Genomic DNA, 17082 nt, shown 5'->3' on the forward strand with positions numbered 1-17082 from the left:
AAATTAGCTAATTTGTATGCAGCAGACAATAGAGGAAAAGGGAGATGGTGGAATAGAAATTAGTTTGAAGGATGCTTAGAGGTTAACTATTTCAGTTCCTTACTCCTATAAATAGGTTCAGGTCCAAAATGCTAATTATTAAGTATTCATCTTGGGAGGCTATATAGTCATTCCATATTAATGATGCTACCATTACACAAACTTTACAAATTTTTAAACTTTTCCTTCAGAGTTAGGTTTAGATCAAGAAAATAAGCCTCACTGCCTGACAGCCACATCTGTTTCTCACTAAAAGTCAAATGACCCAACTTGATCTACCAATTAACCTCCTGAAGTTAACTAAGAACTTTCAAAACACAGAAATATTTTGTTATTTGAATGTACGTTACAACAGAAAAAGTATTTGGGGTGCCTGGGTGGCTCAGCTGGTTAAGCTTCCAATTCTTTTTTTTTTTTTTAATTTTTTTAATGTTTTTTATTTATTTCTAGGAGAGAGAGAGAGAGAGAGAGAGAGAGAGAGACAGCGTGAGCAGGGGAGGGTCAGAGAGAGAGGGAGTCACAGACTGAAACAGGCTCCAGGCTCTGAGCTGGCAGTCAGCACAGAGCCCGACGCGGGGCCCGAACCCACGAACCGCGAGATCATGACCTAAGCGAAAGTCGGACACTTAACCGACAGCCACCCAGGCGCCCCAAGCTTCCAATTCTTGATTTTGGCTCAGGTCATGATCTCACAACTCATGAGTTCAAACCCCATGCTGGGCTCTGTGCTGACAGTGCAGAACCTGCTTGGGATTCTCTTTCCCTTTCTCTCTGCCCCTCCACTGCTCTTGTTTTCATTTTTGTTCCCTCTCTCTCTCTCTCTCAAAAATAAATAAATAAACAGGGGCACCTGGGTGGCTGAATTTTTAAATTTAATTTTTTTTTTTAAATTTAAATTTTTAAAAAAATTTAATAAAAATTTTTTTTAAATGTTTTATTCATTTCTGAGGGAGAGAGAGAAAGCGTGAGCAGGGGAGGGTCAGAAAGAGAGGGAGACACAGAATCTGAAACAGGCTACAAGCTCTGAGCTGGCTGTCAGCACAGAGCCTGATGCAGGGCTCGAACCCACGAACCATAAGATCATGACCTGAGCCAAAGTTGGACGCTTAACCGAATGAGCCACCCAGGCACCCCTAAAAATTTTTTTTTAAATAAACAAACATTTTCAAAAGGAAGCAAACGTATTTAATAAAAAAGCTAAAGAAACCACAGAGCAAAATGGCTGGGGATGTTAGAAAGACTTAGAAACCTTAGTAACAGAATCTGGGGCTTGATGGACAAAAAGAAGTCTTGTAAGAGTTGTTAGAATGTGAGTGGTTAAAGGTGAATTGAGGTAAGCATCAGTATCTCTCCCTGGTCTACACCAACTCAAAATGGCATTCCATTCAATATATCTAAAAGAGAATCATGGTTCTTTCTCTCAAACCAACTCCTCCTCCAGTGTTTCCCAGATGAATTACATAGCACTCCCTGGTTGCTCACAGGAGAAACCTCCCTCATCTTCCTCCACAAAGGCAATCATTTACCAAGTCCTGTTGATTCTTACTTCTAAATATGTCAGATATATATTTTTACCTCCTTCAACACTACCACCTCCTTAGTTCAAATAACTATTAGTTTATTAGTATCTCTCTAACAGTTTGAGATACCCACAGATATGCAATTGGAGATATCAGTTAGGCATGGACTATAGACCATGGAACTCAGAATGGAGATCTGGGTTGGAGCTATAAATTTGGGAATTCACAGAAATATATAAATATGAGTGTATATATATTCTCTGAATCCATGTGATAGATACAAATACCCAGGAGTGTGCAATTCAAAAGGATGAACCTTGGCTAGAACCTCTAGAATGTCAACATTTAAGAGTTGAGTAGAAGAGGTGAAAAGAGACTAAAAATGAGCAGCCAGAAAAGTAGGAAGAAATTTGATAGAGGATGATCTTCAAAGCACAGAGTTCAGAGTTTTTAAATAAGGTGAGAGGGACCAAATGTTTTAGATGGTCCTGAGAGATTAACAGCAAGATTAGCTTTAGTGAAAGATTACAACAGATGCTGAATTCAAAATGGGTAAAAAAAAAAAAAAAAAAAAAGGAAGAGAGCAATATGAATAATCTTTCAAGAAACCTGGCTATGAAATAAAAAAGGCAAGATAATAGTGTCACTAAGATTCAATCTCTCACTTAATATTCCAAACTGTTATCCTTGTTTTATAGATAAGGAAACTGAGACTTAGAGAGGTTGAGTAACTGCAAAAGGTTAAGGAATGAACCCAGATTTCTCATCTCATCAAAGTAATCCCAAAAAGTCTATCTACCTCCAATAAAAAAAAGAAAAAATATACCTCTGCTTCTGTTCCACAGCCATAATAAATTTAGCATCTTTCACAAGAACCAAAGCAGCCTGTTGCACACCTTTCCTTGTTGCACAGAACTGAAAATAAATGAATAATTCTTGTATTAACCATATTAAAAACTCAACACTACACTCAAAAATAAGCAACTAACATTCCATACCACAAGTGTGGGTTTCTGATTAGAGTATGTTTGTATAACACTGGCAATTTTGTAGTTGAGGGTTAAATCAAACTTAAATTCGGTTTGGTTACTACTGCAGGGAAATCCAAGGACCACTTTTCGAAGTTTCACTGGTCGATGGCTCTCATCCATTTTCAGACATACAGCAGGTCTTTCACCATTTGAAAGCCATTCTGCAATCTTTAAATAACAGAAACATACATTAAAAGTGTTTTCTAGTCAAGTTTTATGGCTAAAAATAATCAGAGAATAGAACACCTTAAAGTAAAGTTATGAAAATATGTAATCAAGTAGTCTTTTTCAGTATTACATATTCCACTGACACTACTCTACTGATATACTGCTAAAGATTATCAGTAGCAGTATTTTAAGATTATACCCCCCTTTTCACTATGGTAAATTTCCAATAAATTATAATTATTTTGTTTTATTTTCATTCCTAAGAGTCTAAAATAAAGTCAAAATTGATTTCAGCAAAGAAACTGAATTTCTATCATTATAACCTCCTTATTTTTCAGAACTATGCCTAGATATGGGTGACACATCTTTTGAGTTGTGCTAAATAACAGCCGAAGAGTACCAAAGTAATAGTTGCCTTAGACTGGCAAGGGCTAATGATTTTTAAACAAAAAGTTAATACTTGAGAAATAACAGTGCCAAAAGCACATTTCAGACTCAATGCTGAAGTCACTAGATATTTTCTGGAGCTATTGTGACCAAACCTCATGTTCACATAACCTGGCTAGTAATCAGACTTCATGCCCTGCTCTGAAACTGGCCACTGTTTTGACAGGAAGATAGATTAATGAATTTGTAGTTGCACAGAAGGAAGTATGAAAACATTTTCAAGGCTATCATGGTTGCAAATAAGATCACACAGAATTTAATTTGAAATGGGCAGAAGGACAAGAGCAAGAATACCAATTTAGGGGAAAACTGAGGAAGAGGATTTGTACAAAGAGACAGTAAAGTAGCATTACAGATTATCATAAAGGGGGAAAGAATTTCAAGAATTACAGAGTACTAATATTTAACAACTGTTTACAAATCAACAAGAAGAATTTATTATCTCAATGTGGAAAAAGGGTAAAGAACATGACCTGGCAAGTTGCAAAAAAAAAAAAACTTAGGTAATTAAAGAAATATTTTAAAAATATTTACTTCAGTAAAAAAGCAGTATAAAATTTTAAAGTAAAATACATTTTAAACAAGAAGTGTGACAACTATTTAAATGTAATAATAACAATAACTTGTATACAGTGCTAGAATAGAGAAATGGCTGATGGTGGAAGTACAAATGACTGTACCATTTAGTGAAAGTACTATGTCCTTAGAGTTTTATATATCCCTTCACTCAGTTTTTCTACTCTAGAAGTTAATCCTAGAAAAATAATCATATTTTCAAAGATACATTAATTTTAGCACCATTTACAATAGCAAGAATGTAAATAATCTTCTGTCATTAAAACTAGACAAATAAAATAAAACTACAAAAATTGTGTTAAAAAAGAATATTTAGGGGCACCTGGGTGGCTCAGTTGATTAAGTGTCTGACTTTAGCTTAGGTCATGATCTTGCGGCTTTTGAGTTTGAGCCCCATACCAGGTTCTGTGCCAACAGCTTCAAGTCTAGAGGCTGCTTCAGATTCTGTGTCTCCCTCCCTCTCTGCTCCTCCCCTGCTCAAACTCTCTTTCTCTCTCAAAAATAAACTTGAAAAAATTTTTAAAAAAGAATATTTAATGACATGGAAAAGACTGTAGGTGACTTGCAAGTCATAAAAGAGCATGCACATTATGATTCTACCTATACGTCTAGAATGACAAATACTAGGTTTCTGTTGATGACATATACTTAAAATTTCTATTATTCTTGAACATGAACAAAACAAGGTGTCAATTTAAGAACAAGAAAATGTTTAATTGTACCAAATTAAAGATACAGGCAAAATTTTCCATGGGATTAAGAACAATTTGTGAAATTTGTAAGTAGTGGGAGAAAAAAGACTACAGTGATCTGAGAAGTGAATAAGAGTGAGAAAAAATTACTATTCTTCAAGAAGTTTCCCCAAATGTTGAGGAAAAAGTTAGGACATATATTCATTACAGCAAGTGTAATACAGCATACAATTATTTTTTTTTACCCATTAACCACAAGATCCTCCTCAAGTGCAGGGTCTATTATGTTTTCACTTCTTTATCTATCGTTAGTGCTTACTATAATGCCAGTCACATAGAATGTGAAAAGGTGGATAGTAATCACTTAAGCAATTATTTTCATTCTCTAGTGTACTTTGCTATTCAACCAGAGTCAGCTCATTAGAACAACCATAACAAGTTATTAGTCAAGTTATTATGAGGCATCTGAAAACTCATAAAAACCAAGACTCTAAGATATTAGTAAACAAGAGACTTGTACCAAAAATGCTTTATTAAACAAATCAACCAAATATTAAGGCCCAAAACTGCCATACCTATGAGATCTAGCCATAACTTTCTACAACATACTTTCCTACTAAATTGGTTCTGAAATTTTCAGGAAAAAAACCCTTAATTTCCTCTAAGATTAAAGTGACAAAATATTTCAATAGTGATAAAAAAAAAATCTGATAGACTTACATCCTCAGCATTTGGAATTGTTGCAGATACAGCTACAAATCTCATTGGAATTACTGTGCTGCTATTTTCTGAAGTAGGAGATAAAAACTGTACAGTTTTCATTCTGCTGACTACAACTTCAAGAGTTGGTCCACGATTTTCATCTTTTACAACATGTACCTAAGAAAGAAATCAAGAAAAAAATGACTATAAAAATAAATTATTTAATCATTTAAAATCCATAATAATATTAGCACTCTCCCTTAAGAAAAAAACTTTTCCACTTGAAGAGATAAAACAAACATATAGTTCAGCTGAAAATGTCTTGTTTCTTTCTATCCATTCTAATCATTTTACTTTTATCTCTAAAAGTGAATAATATGTTCACTACCTCATCAATGAGAAACAGTCTAACCAGCTGGACCAAAGAATTGTCTCTCCATTTTCTAGTCATGCTATCCCATTTTTCCTAGAGGAAAAAATGCAAGTGGCTTAAAATGATGGAAGAATTATAATAAAGATTAAGATGTCAATAAAACTTTTAACATGATACAAATGAAGGGCAGTATTTTAGTTCAAACTTTCAGTTCTTAAAAGTATTCTGAAAAAAATGTAAAGATTAAAAACATTTTAAAGGATTCTGATAGTCTTACAAGTGCTTAAAAAACTAAACCCCCATTTATTTTTAAGTTTAACCAAAAAGATTAAAAATATAGTCTAATTGCCTTTTTAAGCCCTCCAAGTTCCTCCCTCTCCAATACATAATACTTGGATAAAAGAATGCAAGCAACAAGTATCATTATAAATTATCCTCAATAACAAATTGCTTATTCATAACTTTTGCCTATTTTTCCCATTTGGTAATTTGTCTTTTACAACTGATTAGGATGTATTCTTTATATAACCTAAACACTAGTACTTTTTATGTTTGCTGGTTTTACACTGCAAATATATTCTTCTACTTTGTATTTTCTTTTAACTTTTATTCTTGGTGAAGAGAAACAAATATTTTCTAATAACCCCCAAAATTAATAGAATATAAATAACACCTACTGGAGTTGTCATAATAATATGAGCATGCTGAATCTCAAATAGGTCATCCATTACTGTATCTCCAGTGAGTTCTTTACAATTCAATCCTATTGGTCCAAATTTTTCTTTCCAATCATCAAAACGCTGACTACACAGGGCTTTTATTGGTGCCACTACAACAATATGAGATATTTACTTTGAATGTCAGTACAATTTTAAAATTATTTTCACAAACACTGGTTAATAAAATTAGGATAAAACTATACATCTAGGTGCTGCCTAATATTTATTAATTGAAAGTTAATAATATAAGCATATTATTTAGAGATACGTAATAACCACACTGAACTAAAAATTCTTGTAACTAAGAATGAAGTAAGGCAGGAGATTGCTGGTCTTCATTACAAGCCTTTTTGTGATAACTGATGTTTTTTAACCATGTACATAAATTACTTTGATGAAAGGAGAGCAGAGGTTCTTATGGAAATTTTTAGAATTACAAAATGTTTCAATTTATTGTTCATCTTGTTGTCCTTTTAAAAATAAACATATAAAGGTCAAATTCACAACTCAAATATTACTTCTTATTTACAACTCTGGGAAAATGTGTTTTGAATTTAACAGACAAGATCAAATGTGATATGTCTTCATTAAAAAAATGTATGGAGAACCAAATATTAATTCCTATGGCTTGAACTTGAATTTATTTCTTACTTTTGCCTTAAGTGGTTTTTCATTATTATAATTAATCACTCTTACAACATATACTTACTGTAAACAATTTTAATGTTCGACCATGGCAATGGTACTTCCATTAACAATCTTGTTATAGCTAGTTCAAACACTACAGTTTTCCCAGAACCAGTTGGAGCACAAATCACAAAATTTCTATCTGTGTAAAGAAGCTAAAAAATAAAATTTAATTGATTATGATATATATATAAAGAATTTTTCATTCACACTCTCAATTTGTTAGAAAATATGTAAGCAAGAATCTCTGGAATAATAGTTCAAATTATTTTTACCTCTAAACTTATTAAAATTCTAACCTTGTTCTAGATCTACAAACCTCAAAAAAACCTACTATTAATAATTTATCATTTTGTTTTTTATGTGAAAGTAATACGTCAGACCTAGAAAAAATTATTTCTTTTGTTTCCAGAGAAATTTTTATAAATACAATGTAAACAAACCCACCTATGAAAATCACATGCATTCATTTAGCAAATATTTTTTGAGTTCCTATAATGTACCAGTCACTGAGCATGGCACTAGAAACATAAAGATGAATGTGATCTAGTCCTTGCCCTTAAAGAAAACACTATCTAGTAAGAAGAGGCAGATAAGTAAAATTCAGAATAAAATACTTACATCATCAAAGGCTTTGGACTGTATATAGTTAAAATATGGGAATTCTTTGAAAATACTTCTAAATTTTGCCGCTTAGAATACCATTAAGGAGTCAAATATTTCAGAATTTCAAGAATTGGTTACTTTTAATTTTAAAATTCAGCTAATTAACTTTGAAAATATTTAATAATGAGGCTTTAATACTTGCTATTTTAACATCGTAAGAAAGAAATAGATACAGAGGAAAGGACCAATATAGCAAGTGGCTCTTGAACTTCTCCTGCCACAGATGCAACAAATATATAGCTACACATGGAACAATTTTGAAAAAATCCAGAAATTAGTTAAGTGACTCCTACACATTGGTAAATGAAAATACCTACGATGGAATGTGTAGGAAAGGCTGAGACAACTCTTACCCTAAATTCCATCCTTGGCACAGCACCATCCAATTGGGAAAGAACTCTCAAGTTCCAGCTTCTCCCTCAGGAGCAAAAATGTGACTACCTACAGCTTTAAGGCTCTCATTCAAGGGATAACACCCCAAAACACCCAACTTCATAAATCAACAGGGCTTGCATTTATGAGTCCCATAGGACTACAGCAAACAAATAATTCTTTTTTTTTTTTTTTCCTTTTTTGAGAGAGTGTGTGTGTGAGAGCATGAGTAGGGAAGAGGGGCAGAGGGACAGGAAGAAGAAAATCTCAATCAGGCTCCACACCCAGCACAGAGCCTGACATGGGGCTCGATCTTACAAACCATGAAACCATGACCTGAGCTGAAATCAAGAGTCAGATGCTTAACTGACTAAGCCACCCAGGCACCCCCATGAATAATCAATTCTTAAATGGGCACAGGCACAACTTCCATTCCTCTGCAGGTGGACATCTAGGGTTGGTGCAGAGGAAGCAGCAAAAATGTTCATCTCCAGTTTCCACCTAGAAAGGATTTCTACTGTATACTTTCTCAGCTGTTGCCTCAGGTCCTGGCTTCTGATTAGTTTGCACCTAGATGCTGATTACAACCTTCCTCTTTGGGACACTGATAATTCTGGCACATTCTCAACTACTTGAGTCTCTATTTGCAACTACAAGAAGATACAAAAAAGTATCAAACAGAAATCATAAAGCTAATGAGTACAATAAGGGAACTGAAAAACTCATTAGGAGGGTTCAAACGCAGACAGTTCAAAGAGAAGAAAGGATCAATGAACTCAAAGACAGGGCAATAAGATTAATCAAGTCAGAGAAGCAAAATGAGAAAAGAATGAAAAAAAAAAAATGAAGATAGCTTAAGGGACTTACTTTACACTGATCCCAAAGCCAGATAAGAATACTACAGTAAAGGAAAATTACAGGCCAATATCCCTAATGAACGTAGATATCTTCTACAAAATATCAGCAAACTAAATTCAACAGTACATTAAAAGATTCATACACAATGAACAAATAGAATTTATTTCTGGGATCCAAGATGGTGCAATATCCACAAATCAATCAACAAGATACTCCCACATTAAAAAGTTAAAGATAGGGGTACCTGACTGGTTCAACTGGTAGAGCATGTGATTTCTGATCGCAGGGTTGTGAGTTCAAGCCTCACAATGGGCATAGAGCTTACTTTAAAAAAAAATTACAGCTAAAAATCATATGATCATCTAAAAGCATTTGACAAATGCAGTATTTTTTCACGACAAAACCTCTCTAGAAACTAGGTAAAGAACGTACCTCAATATAACAAAGGCCATATATTGCAAGTCGCAGCTAACATACTCAATGGTAAAAAGCTGAAAGCTTTTTGTCTAAGATTAGAAGCAAGACAAGGATGCCCAGTTTCACCACTTTTATTCAACATGGGAATCTGACCCAGAGCATTTAGGCAAGAAAGATAAATAAAAGGTATCTAAATTTAAAAGAAAAAAGTAAAATAGTCTCTATTTGTAGATGACCTGATATTCTATAGAGAAAACCCTAAAGACTCCACCACATTACTATTAGAACTAATCAACAAATTCAGTAAAGTTGCGGGACACAAAATAAATACACAAAAATCAGGTGCATTTCTATACACTAACAACAAAATATCAGAAAGAGAAATGAAGAAAACAATCCCATTTAAAATAGCATCAAAAACCAAAATACTAAGGAATAAATTTAACCATGGGGGCGAAAGATCTGTACATTGAAAATGAAAAGACACTGATGAAAGAGAAGACACAAATAAAAAGATATTCCATGTTCAAAGATTCAAGAATATTGCGAAATTGTGAATTGCCAAAGTAATCTACAGATTCAATGCAATTCTTATCAAAATTCCAACTGTATTTTTCAGAGAAACATAAAAAGCAATCACACAGGTAGCTACAAAAGACCCCAAACAGTCAAAGCACCATTGAGAAAGAAAAGCAAAGCCAGAGGCATTACACTCCCTGATTTCAAACTGTATTTCAGAGCTACAGTTATCAAAAACAGAATGGTATTGCCATAAAAACCAGACACCTAGAACAATGAAACAGAACAGATAACCTGAAAATAAATCTGTGCACATATGGTCAATAACTTTTCCAAAAAAAGGAGCCAAGAACTGGGAAAAGATGATGTTTTCAATAAAGGATAATATGCCAAATAATGAAACTGGACCCCTATCTTACACTATATACAAAAATCAACTCAAAGTGGATTAATCCTTTGAATGTAAAACATCAAATCCTAAACTTCCTAGAAGAAAACATAGGGAGCAAATTCTCCTACTCTGGTCTTAGCAATGATTTTTTTTTTTAGATTTAACACTAAAGGCAAGGGGCACCTGGGTGGCTCAGTTGGTTTAGTGTCCCACTCTTGATTTCAGCTCAGGTCATGATCCCAGGGTCTTGGGATCAAACCCTGTGTTGGGCTCCACACTGAGCACGGAGCCTGCTTAAGATTCTCTCTCTCTCCCCCTCTGCTCTTCTCCCCAGCTCAGGTGCTCTCTCTTTCTCTCTCTCTCAAAGAAAAAAGGCAAAGGCAAATAAACAAGCATACTACTTCAAACTAAAGCTTCTTGGAGCACCTGGGTAGCTCAGTCGGTTAAGTCTCCGACTTTGGCTCAGGTCATGATCTCACAGCTTGTGGGTTCGAGCCCCGCATCAGGCTCTGTGCTGACAGCTAGCTCAGAGCCTGGAGCCTGTTACAGATTCTGTGTCTCCGTCTCTCTCTGACCCTCCCCTGCTCACGCTGTCTCTCTCTGTCTTTCAGAAATAAATAAAAACATTTAAAAAAATTTTTAAAGCTTCTGTACAGGAGAGGAAACCATCAACAAAATGAAAAATTAACCTATGGAACAGGAGAAAATATTTGTAAAATATATATATATATATGATAAGGGGTTAATATCCAAAATATACAAGGAACTTGTACAACTCAATAGCAAAAACCCAAATTTAAAAATGAGCAAAGGACCTGAATAGACATTTTCCCAAAGAAGACACAAATAGCCAACAATGCATGAAAAAGATTTCAACATCACTAATCATCAGGGAAATGCAAATTAAAACAACAATGAGATATCACCTCATACCTCTTAGGATGTCAAAAAGACAAAAGGACAAAAAGTAACAAATGCTGGTGAGGATGTAAAGAAAGGGGAACTTGTACACTTTTGGTAGGAATGTAAAAGGGTGCAGCCATTATGGAAAACGGTATGAAGTTTTTCCTCCAAAAACTAAAATTAGAAATAGTTTTCTTTTCAAAGGAATACTTCATATTCAAAAGAAACAACATCAGTTATCTCAAAAAGATAACTATATCCCCATGTTCACTGCAGCATTATTCACATTAACCAAGGTAGGGAAACAATCTTAAGTGTGTGTCAAGACATAGATGAAGAAAATGTGATACACACACACACACACACACACTATATAAAATACAATTCAGCCTTAAAATGGAAGGAAATTCTGCCTTTTTCAACAACTTGGATGAACGTGGAGGGCATTCATTATACAAAATGAATTAAGCCAAAAAGAGAAAGACAAATACTGCATAGTATCACCTTACAAGTGAGCTTTTAAAAGAAAAAAAGAGGGTGGCTCAGTCGGTTAAGTGTCTGACTTCAACTCAGGTTATCATCTCACAGTCCATGAGTTCAAACTCATGGTCTGTCTTCTTAACTGACATATTCCAAATATCATAAACAGTGCCTGGCAGACAGTTAAGCACTCAATTAATATAGGTTTGCATTTATTAAATCAAGTAGATAATTTACAAATCTTTACTTTACTTCCAGTTGTACAGAGAAGCAGAATATTTGTGCCAAAACAAAAGTATAATTTTGAATTTGTCAATCCATCAAGCTTTTGAAGGAATCTCATTTTTCCTTCAAAATATGTCTCTTCCTATAAGATACTTATTTGTAATAAGCCCACAAGTGGGCCATCATGCTGGTTTTTCTCACATTAGGCTGCTGCACATTAATTTACATTCACAAAAATGGATCTTTGATTCAGAGTAGATGCAGAATTCGTTTTCTAGTTTGCGAAAAAAACTCAACTTACTAACATCATTTATCATCACTATCAGCACTTGATATCAAATTTTTCCTTTTGTTCAACAAACTCTCAGCAGTGTCACTGCAATTATATGTTATAACAAGTATGAAAATGTCTGCAGAATTGAAAATGACAAGACTACTATGGCAAAATCAATCTGACCAAACTTGTATTATTCTCATAATTCAAATACAGTAAAATATTGTTAAGAGTCAAAATATATGCTGTGTCCAAATAATTCCAAAACTCTCAAATTATCATGAAAAGCCTTTAGTCTCCCACTTTAAATATACATTTAGAGACAATATAGTGTATCAGTTTAGTGGGTTTGACAGCAAATGAACTTTTTGGACAATAAATCAATACACACGAGCATAGGCAGTAGTCTTTAATGTTTGTTTATTTTTGAGAGAGAGACAGAGTGCAAGCTGGGGAGAGGCACAGAGAGAGGGAGGCACAGAATCTGAAACAGGCTCTGCACTGTCAGCACAGAGCCCAATGTGGGGCTTGAACTCACAAACCACAAGATCATGACTTGAACTGAAGTCAGATGCTTAACGGACTGAGCCACAGAGAAGCCCCCATTGGCAGTAGTCTTAACTAACAGAGACCTAAACAACAGCTATATTCAGCTGTGCTAATATAGCATGCAAGTTTTTAAAACTCTTCAAAAGTTAGTGTCATATTAGGGCAAATTCTAGTAGGGGATGAGAAGACTTTCCCATCATACAGCTAGTGAAACTAACTTTAACTGTTTAAGGCTAACCTATTTCCTATGTTCCAACCACATTTAGATCACCAGAGAGAAGAAAATATAGCAGGACTGAGACATTAGGCTGAACAGAAGCACTGAAGGCTGGCTATATCTGAAGTTATGATGTCATCATATATAACCCTTTACTGTTCCCTCCCCTTATTCTAACTTAGTTCAGTTATCTTCACTGGAGGCAAAATTTCATGATGAGTCAAGCAAATATTTTCTAACCGTACTTCAGAATTATCTCAGTCCCCTGAGTACCCAGGATTAGAATCACTCTCCCCTAGATTCCTCCAACTCAACTGCCCAATATCTGGAATTCATTTTCTGTTTGCAACCTAGACAACAACTTTTGTGGAGTCTAGAGCTTTCCTCAGCTTTGAGTCATTAATTCTATATTCCTAAAACGTGATTTTGATGATGTAACTTGACCTGCTCAAAAATACCGCATGGCTCCTCCCAATTGCTTATTAAAAAAACAAACAAACAAAAAAAACACAACCCTCTCAACTTTGGTATCCATGGCACTAAATGATCTGATCCTACGATACCTATCAATCATTACTTCTGACTAGTCCTGTAATCATAGCTTTCATTTCAGCCAAACTGGAATGCTTGGTCTTTCTAACATATTCCACATTATTCTACCCTCATCCTCGCTCATGACTACTTTTTTGCCAGAACAACTTCCTTACTTTACCTGCCTTTCAATGTATTTGGAGATAGGAAGATAAATAAGGGATGGCCCTTGCCTTCAAGAAGTTTGAAGGTCACAGGGAAACATATAGTCACAGCTGATGAATTATAATAAAAAACAGTAAGCACACTGCGTTACAGACATACACAGGGTATCAAAAAAGCAAAACGGATGTTGCCTCCAGAACACACATATATACTCAAAATTTTCATACTAGATATGCCCAGACACATATATCAGATTATAGGTATAAACTGCAAATTTCTTTTAAAAAAAAAATACTAGATTTGTAAAAAAAAGTCTCCAATTCACAGAATGTACCATTCTCATTTATTTCCCCTACTCATATTTATCCTAATACGCTATCCTTACCCAAAGCATCAGAAATTACATGTATCTAGTTGAAAGTGAATATGCTAAAAGTTCAGCCAATAACATAACACTTGTTTTTGCACTTTCATGTCACAAACTAGTAACAAACTAGTTCACAAACTAGCACAAGTCTGCAGACCACACTATGAATAGCAAAGACTATCACACACATTGGGTCTCTTGTATGACCTAAAAGATTCACTTTTCCCTCTTTTTCTTTGTCAACCAAAATAAACATAGACACAATGAAATAACATGCTTACAAATTATAATTTCAAATATAAAGCTGCTGTAGTAAAACAACAAAGGATACGGATTTCTGTGACAGCCTTCAAGGAATCAAAATCATTTTCTGTTACCCCTAAAAAAAAATTCTACATATTTATATAAGTATTTTTAACCTCTTCCATACAGACTGCTTCAATAAAATTAGCATAACTTATTATTGAGAGCACAGTTAAAAAATATTATATTGTAATTTTATTTATTTATTTTTTTTTAAGTAGGATCCTTGCCCAACATGGGGCTTGAACTCATGACATGAGATCGAGAGTTGCATGTTCTACTGAATGAGCCAGCCAGGTGCCCTAGGTCATAGTTTAAAAAATACAGTATGATAAAGAAATGCAAAAATTACACATAGATAACCTACTTAAATTTACTATTTTTTAACTTTTCCTTATGGTGAGAAATACAGACTTATTTGTACTGTTTTAAAATTAACTGAAAAAACAAGGAATTACCTTGAACTTCATGAGGCTGGAATGCAACTGAAAAAGTTGGTGCTTTGAATATGTCTTCTCTAATTTCAGAAGGATAAAAAACACCACTTGCTGTAAACATGTTAATGTCTGAATACTGATGTTTCTGCTTATTTTTGCTACATTTCCATGATTCTCCTTTATTCATTTCTGTTGGGACAATTTTCACTGAGCCAACAGGAGAGTCCAGGTTTGTACTATCATTAGAATAAACATCCTCATGTATACTGTTAGATATTTTAAATAATCTGCAAAAAAAAAAACCCATAAAAAACATGCTTGCGTTTGTAACAGCTGCTCAGTCAGACTGGGAAAAAGTAGCATAAAATTGGTCCCTTTAAAAATATCCATAGACTAGGTTCCTCAAAAAATTAACAATAGAACTCCCTTATGACCCAGCAATAGCACTGCTAGGAATTTACCCAAGGGATACAGGAGCACTGATGCATAGGGGCACATGTACCCCAATGTTCACTGAAGCACTCTCAACAATAGCCAAAACATGGAAAGAACCTAAGTGTCTATCAACTGATGAATGGAGCAAGAAGATGTGGTATATTTATATAATGGAATACTACATGGCAATGAGAAAGAATGAAATCTGGCCATTTGTAGCAACATGGACGGAACTAGAGGGTGTTATGCTGAGCAAAATAAGTCAGGCAGAGAAGGACAGATAACATATGTTTGCACGTATAGGTGGATTAGGAGGAAGCTAACGGAGGACCATGAGGAAGAAGGGGAAAAATAGTGGGGGAGAGGGAGAGAGGCGAACCATTAGAGACTCCTGAATGCTGAGAACAAACTGAAGCCTGATGGAGGTGGGGGGAAAGGGAAGGGGGTGATGGGCATGGGGGAGGGCACTTGTGATGAGCACTGGGTGTTACAAAGAAACCAACTTGACGATAAACTATTTAAGAAAAAAATGATTTAAACAAACAAACAAAAATATCCATAGACTGTGGTTTATTTATTCAAACATAAAATTTAATCACTCCCCTAAAATACGACTTGCTAAATTTACCACTGAATTATGTCTTTTCACTTTTCTAAAACTCAAATAAATCTACTTGTAGTAGCCAACCTCCAAAACAGCCCCAATGATCCCTGTCTCCTGCTATGCACACCCTTTTCAAGTTAGGACTTCAAGTCATACGACTAGAAGAGTATGACAGAAGTACAGGTGTGTGAATTCCAAGGCTAGGCCATAAACAATACTGTCACTCCCACATGGTCTTTTGGATCATTCACACTCAAAGGAGCTAGCTACTACATCATGAGAATACCCAGGCAACTTTATGGAGAGGCTCACATGGACAAATACTGTGGTCTCTGGTCAGTAACTGCAGCAACTTCCCAAATATCTGATTATCATTTTAGTATTAAAAATACGAAAGAAGTATAGAAGTCAAGAAGAATACTTTGCAAAGAAGCATCTTTTTTTGCAAAGTTTTAGAAAACACAGGCCATTTTTAGGATTATAATTTATTATATTCAACCGATCAAAAGACAACCCATCAACTAATTTGTTCGCCATGGTCCTAAGGGACGAAGTGACCATTAATTAATTAATTTCCTAATACAACACTTACAGCAGGTATCAGTCTTACAATATTCTGTAAAAAATGACACCCAAACAAGTATTGTGCAAATACAGAATACTTTCTAAATTATTATTCCTACTTTTTTAAAAGTTTTTTTTATTTATTTATTTTTGAGAGAGAGAGAGAGACAGAGTGTGAGCAGGGGAGGGGCAGAGCGAGAGGGAGACAGAATCTGGAGCAGGCTTCAGGCTCTGAGTTGTGAGCACAGACCCCAATGTGGGGCTCAAACCCACAAACTGAAAGATCATGACCTGAGCCAAAGTTGGATACTTAACCAACTGAGCCACTCAAGTGCCCCTACTATTAATTTTAATGACATGTTTCCTTATAAGACAGAATGAGTCTTTAAAAACACTACAGGTTGAGAAATAGATTTTAGAGCAAACTGTTGGGATGCATCCTCCAATGCTGGCAGTTCTCTTTGAAGACAAAAAAATTCAAAAGCAGATGGTTAGCCTTGGATAATAGAATCTGACTATGAAATAGAAAAACAACTATGCCACAGTATGACTCCTTGCTATACGCTGTCATTAGCAGTTAAAAGCATAGACTTTGGAATCAGAAAAACCTGGGTTTAAAACCAAAGCTCTCCACTTTCTAGCTGTGTGACTTTAAAGTCTGAAATAAGTTTTGCAAACAGTAAAACATTATCCATGTGCTAGTTATCTAAATTCTCTGGACCTCAGATTCTTCCTAGTTCCTCCAGAATTCCAAGCCATAAACTCCTCTTTGTTCTCAACTTCTTCTCTGATTGTTACAGTTACTTCTTGGTCTAAACAAAAATATTGCATTGCCCTAAAAAACTCTTACC

At 34.8% G+C, this 17082-nt stretch overlaps 1 protein-coding gene across 1 annotated transcript in view; it reads right to left on the bottom strand.

Moving 5' to 3' along the window:
• HFM1 (helicase for meiosis 1) overlaps positions 1-17082 on the bottom strand; it is an 86998-nt gene that overhangs the window by 60413 nt on the left and 9503 nt on the right. The window contains exons 4-12 of the mRNA XM_039236472.1: positions 14650-14915; positions 14220-14267; positions 7576-7646; positions 6977-7109; positions 6226-6377; positions 5564-5641; positions 5194-5352; positions 2558-2758; positions 2386-2474 (exon numbers count right to left, since the gene is read on the bottom strand). Coding sequence (XP_039092403.1) covers positions 2386-2474; positions 2558-2758; positions 5194-5352; positions 5564-5641; positions 6226-6377; positions 6977-7109; positions 7576-7646; positions 14220-14267; positions 14650-14915 — 1197 coding nt within the window. The remainder of the gene's footprint in view (positions 1-2385; positions 2475-2557; positions 2759-5193; positions 5353-5563; positions 5642-6225; positions 6378-6976; positions 7110-7575; positions 7647-14219; positions 14268-14649; positions 14916-17082) is intronic.

The sequence above is a fragment of the Hyaena hyaena genome, unplaced genomic scaffold (genome assembly GCF_003009895.1).
Source record: "Hyaena hyaena isolate Hyena2069 unplaced genomic scaffold, ASM300989v1 scaffold_111, whole genome shotgun sequence".
Taxonomy (NCBI): Eukaryota; Metazoa; Chordata; class Mammalia; order Carnivora; family Hyaenidae; genus Hyaena; species Hyaena hyaena.